The sequence below is a fragment of the Citrus sinensis genome, chromosome 8 (genome assembly GCF_022201045.2).
Source record: "Citrus sinensis cultivar Valencia sweet orange chromosome 8, DVS_A1.0, whole genome shotgun sequence".
Lineage (NCBI taxonomy): Eukaryota > Viridiplantae > Streptophyta > Magnoliopsida > Sapindales > Rutaceae > Citrus > Citrus sinensis.
In genome coordinates, this window is record NC_068563.1 from 13,645,333 (window position 1) to 13,650,111 (window position 4,779).

The window sequence follows — 4,779 nt, forward strand, 5'->3', positions numbered from 1 at the left end:
CAAATTTTGGTTCTCTTATATACCTTATATTCCCTTTCTACATTCCTTTCAGAAGCTAGACTAGTTCTCTCCAGAACTTAACCATAGAGTGAAGACTTTGAAGAAACAAACAAAGATTGAATGATAAGTCAATGTGGAAGAACATTAACCACACCTTTATAGCCGAATAAGCCAAAATGCTTACGCAGCCTCCGACATCACAATCAAGTTGCTGCCACTCCTTCGCATAAATGAAAAGAGATTACCTCGTCTATCCTGATTCAGCCATGGCGTCCGAAACCAGCAACTTTCATTTTATCTTGCTTCCTTTCTTAGCTCAAGGCCATTTGATTCCCATGTTTGACATTGCTAGATTGCTTGCACAGCATGGAGCTACTGTGACAATTGTCACAACCCCAGTTAATGCAGCAAGGTTCAAAACAGTGCTTGCTCGTGCCCTACAATGCAGACTACAAATCCGACTCATTGAAATACAATTTCCATGGCAAGAGGCAGGATTACCTGAAGGTTGCGAGAATTTCGACATGCTTCCTTCAATAGACTTGGCCTACAACTTCTTGACGTCACTTCAAAAGCTTCAATTGCCTTTTGAAAATTTGTTCAGAGAGCAGACTCCTCAGCCCTGCTGCATAATTTCTGACATGTGCATTCCTTGGACGGTGGATACTGCTGCCAAATTCAATGTTCCAAGGATTATTTTCCATGGATTTTCTTGCTTCTGTCTCTTATGCTTGGACATCTTGCGTGTTTCAAAGGTTCACGAGAATGTTTCATCTGATTCAGAATACTTTAAGGTACCTGGCTTCCCTCATCACATTGAATTTACTAAAGTTCAGTTACCAATATCCCCCCCGACTGATGAATTGAAAGAGTTCAATGACAAAATTTTGGCAGCTGACAAGAAAACATACGGGGTCATTATAAATACCTTCGAAGAGCTTGAGTCAGCATCCGTAAAAGAATACAAGAACGCCAAACAAGGAAAAGTTTGGTGCATCGGCCCTGTTTCTCTGTGCAACAAAGAAAGCTTAGACAAGGTGGAGAGAGGTAACAAAGCAGCAATTGATATTCCCGAATGCTTAACATGGCTTGATTCGCAACAACCAAGCTCGGTAGTGTATGTTTGTCTGGGAAGTATTTGCAATCTAACATCTTCACAACTGATTGAGCTTGGTTTAGGCCTGGAAGCATCTAAGAAACCATTTATTTGGGTTTCAAGGGTAGGAAATAAATTAGAAGAACTAGAGAAATGGCTTGTAGAAGAAAATTTTGAAGAAAGGATTAAAGGGAGAGGCCTTTTGATCCGAGGTTGGGCACCGCAAGTAATGATATTATCACACCCTGCAGTAGGAGGATTCTTAACACATTGTGGCTGGAATTCATCTTTAGAAGGGATATCAGCCGGCGTTCAAATGCTTACATGGCCACTTTTTACAGACCAATTTTGTAACGAGAAATTGATTGTGGAAGTTTTAAGGATTGGTGTGAGTGTTGGAGTGGAAGTTCCAATGAAGTTTGGGGAAGAAGAGAAGATTGGAGTGTTGGTGAAGAAGGAAGATGTCGAAACGGCTATAAACATACTAATGGATGATGGAGAAGAAAGAGATGGAAGAAGAAGAAGAGCCAAAGAGTTTGGAGAGCTGGCAAAGAGAGCTTTAGAAGAAGGGGGATCTTCTTATAACAACATCAAATTTTTCATCCAAGATATCATGCAACTGCCGACCTCAGAAGTGATGTAAATGTTGTTCCTTTAATTTAATATTGTTGTTCGTACCTTTCAGTTCAAAAATTTTATTTCGGAACATTGATGTCGAACTTGTATCGATCACATTGTTTATGTATGGAAGTTATTGCTTTCTAGACTTGCATATGACTGAAGTTAGTCGATATGGCAATCGGGACATTCGATAAGAAACACATTCCCAAAATGCAGCCACCAGCTCCTTATAGTTTTCAGCTGAAGACTAATGTGCTTTAACACGAGTTCTTCTTTTGCAAAGCTGAATCCCGTCGCTTGATTAACTCCTGTCGCTTTAATAGTGCAACAGTATTAGCACTTACTCTTGCGAACATATAAGCTTCTATTTGTCGCCAAACAGCAATTAAATTTTCGACAAACGAACGGTGTCGTTGTCTTACAACCAGGGGTACCACCACTTTGAAGAACGGTCGTTACTCTGTGCAATGTGGTAGCAGTGAACAATGGCAGCTTTATAAATTGTCCGTAATTTTAATCACCATTTGGTAGTAAATGAAAGCTCATACGCCAAGGAGAGTACCATCGTGTAAATGGGGCAACAGAGATCCCACAATCCCATTTATCTCCTTAATGAATGGTGGGGCCGGCACTATCCGATTTGGTTCAGTTCTAGCCCAGAACCAAACCGAACCGAAAACATGCAATTCCTTAAAATTAAAACCCAAGACGAACCAAACTAAAGAACCGAACCGAACCAAACCAAATTCAGTAAAAACAAACTGGATGCCCACCCCTAATTTGAACGGTGTCCCATGGCCGTCAGCAAAGGCTTATGAAGGCCAGTTGTGAGACCTCTTGTTTTTAGCTTTCATCTTTTAAGTTATTAAAAGGACAATTGTACTTCACAAAATAGTAAGGGTAGCAAAGTTTTTCATTATAATAATCAAGAATAGATGATAATATGAGCTGATTATAAGTTCAAATGCACCATCAAATTCCACTTGTATATCATTTAAAAACATTCCAACACACATGGAAAGTAAGTTTCCAATGGTTTCAGTTTAAATATTTGGAATTTGTCTACAATTTTTTCCAATGGTTTCAGTTTAAATATTTGGAATTTGTCTACAATTTTACATAATTTTGAATCGGAATAGCAATATCTGCATCAATCACTTATTTCCTGATAACTTTATACAAGAAAACAGAAAGTGACACATATATACCTTGCGTGCATCATAGGGTACAAAGGAAAGGAATGGGAAAAGGAAGTAACATACAATTATTTCTAATCTCGAAACAGTAAGAACTATTTCAATCCAATCCCCTTCTTCAACAAAAACAACCACTTCTACAAGTTCTCTGAAAGCACTTAAACTAGGTCGTAAATGCACACTAAAATTCTGTTCAAAATAAAACAATCAAAACATGACAAACACATATCCCATCACACAATCATTCCATAGATCAACAGACGGCAATCATTTATAGCAAAGAACTAGCAGGAACTACAATTCTTTAAGCTGAATCTAAAGCAATTTGACACCAGATTCCCTCAGAGAATCAATAACGGCTTTCACTTTACCATGATATCTTTGTTCTCTCTTCAAGAAAACAGTAACAGCAGGTATATCCTTGAGAAGAAGTCGCTCACCTAGAATTTTCCCAATCTTGGAAGCAGCTGCCACATCCCGAGTGCACCCTATGCTCGACCTCAGGGCCTTCTCCTGTGAGGTTGCAGATGAAGCCACTGTGGCTGTTGGTGAGTGGATCACTTGCGCACTCACATACTTGTTCGTAAAGTGCATCCTCAGGACATATGGCTTCAGAAAGTTGGAAAGTTTAGGTGGCCTAACAGGTGGAGGAATTACCATCTCTGTTTTGCAATTAGATTACGCATTAATATTCAGTATAACTACGAACAGCAGCATAAAATGGCCTGAATTAACAAGGAGATAAGCAATTCTTCTTAAGCGAATTCCCGGTCTAGCGATGCAGCAAGCAAGATACAACTACACACACTGACTGACAAGATTCCGTGGAATGGAAAACCTATACTGTGAGACAAAAGTAATCGTGACCCTTTTAACGATGATATAAGAAGGTTGGCCATAAACTAAATTAATCCAACCTGCTCCCTAATCAATCCAGACCCAACAAAGAACAAACTGAGGGTATGTTTGTAACTACAGTAAAAGCCTCAATATGAGTTTCGGTTTCAGTTTAAAAGCATAACTACGAAAATATTTGACAAACACCCAATTGACAGCGAGTGATTCCAGTCCATCAGCTACCTGTGGACTGGAATAAAACAATAACGATATGCGACTCAAAAACAAAGTATCTCAGACATTAATGAAGAAGAGAGTTATTACCTAGGTTTAATTTGGAATCACCATCAGAACATCGCGACATAGAAATGAAATTCCAAAAGAAAATGCCGATAAAACTATGAAGATACAAATTAAATGCCAAGAAAACTAAAACGAAATTACCATAAATATGAGTTCTTCAGTAGCAGCGTTGATGGTCCGGCGTCGAGAAATAGGAGGCAGCGGGAGCAAAGACAAAAATGCGTCCGTCCTCTTAAAATGTCTTATAAAACCCCCACATTTTTATGTTTACAATTTTAACCTTAAAAATTAAAAAACAAAGTGATATTATTTTTTAGCCTATCTGCTGTTTAAAAAAAAAAAGGAAAAAGAAAAAACTCTGGTTTTCTATTTTTATTATCCGAAGATAATACTTCTATTGAAATTATTTTACCTTTATATTATCTGATTATGCGAGATAATTAGGACTGAAATAAATATTTCACTATTCACACAAGAAAGTTTATTGAATTTGAAATAGTCCATATAAAGAATGAATATTAAGTTTTTTTTTAAAGAAAAAGTCATGATCTTTTATTTGATTTTGTTAAGAAATAAAAATAAAAGGGATGATTTGAAATAAGGTTATTAATACTCAAATTTAATCGAAACTAAAATAGAGGCGGCTCGAGAACATTATTTAAGTTGAGAAATTTAATAGAGAGAGAAAATTATGATCGTTAGAGAGGGAAAATAAAGATTTTAAAA

The 4,779-nt window shown here is 37.4% G+C and overlaps 2 protein-coding genes across 2 annotated transcripts; one reads left to right on the forward strand and one right to left on the reverse strand.

The window, feature by feature from the left end:
* LOC102619860 (UDP-glycosyltransferase 73C6-like) lies at positions 1-1,862 on the forward strand. The gene has a single exon (XM_052432051.1). It carries the CDS (start codon positions 231-233, stop codon positions 1,737-1,739), a length of 1,509 nt encoding a protein of 502 aa, XP_052288011.1. The 5' UTR covers positions 1-230; the 3' UTR covers positions 1,740-1,862.
* A 999-nt stretch (positions 1,863-2,861) lies between these two features.
* LOC102620329 (uncharacterized) lies at positions 2,862-4,350 on the reverse strand. The gene is made up of 2 exons (XM_006492550.4): positions 4,195-4,350; positions 2,862-3,575 (listed from the first exon to the last, which is right to left on the reverse strand). The coding sequence occupies exon 2, from the start codon at positions 3,571-3,573 to the stop codon at positions 3,229-3,231; it is 345 nt and encodes a 114-aa protein (XP_006492613.2). The 5' UTR covers positions 3,574-3,575; positions 4,195-4,350; the 3' UTR covers positions 2,862-3,228.
* Positions 4,351-4,779: the final 429 nt, after the last annotated feature.

Excerpts from the sequence above, each read along its gene's own strand:
- LOC102619860 (XM_052432051.1), top strand. The coding sequence starts at position 231 with ATGAAAAGAGATTACCTCGTCTATCCTGATTCAGCCATGGCGTCCGAA.
- LOC102620329 (XM_006492550.4), bottom strand. The coding sequence starts at position 3,573 with ATGGTAATTCCTCCACCTGTTAGGCCACCTAAACTTTCCAACTTTCTG.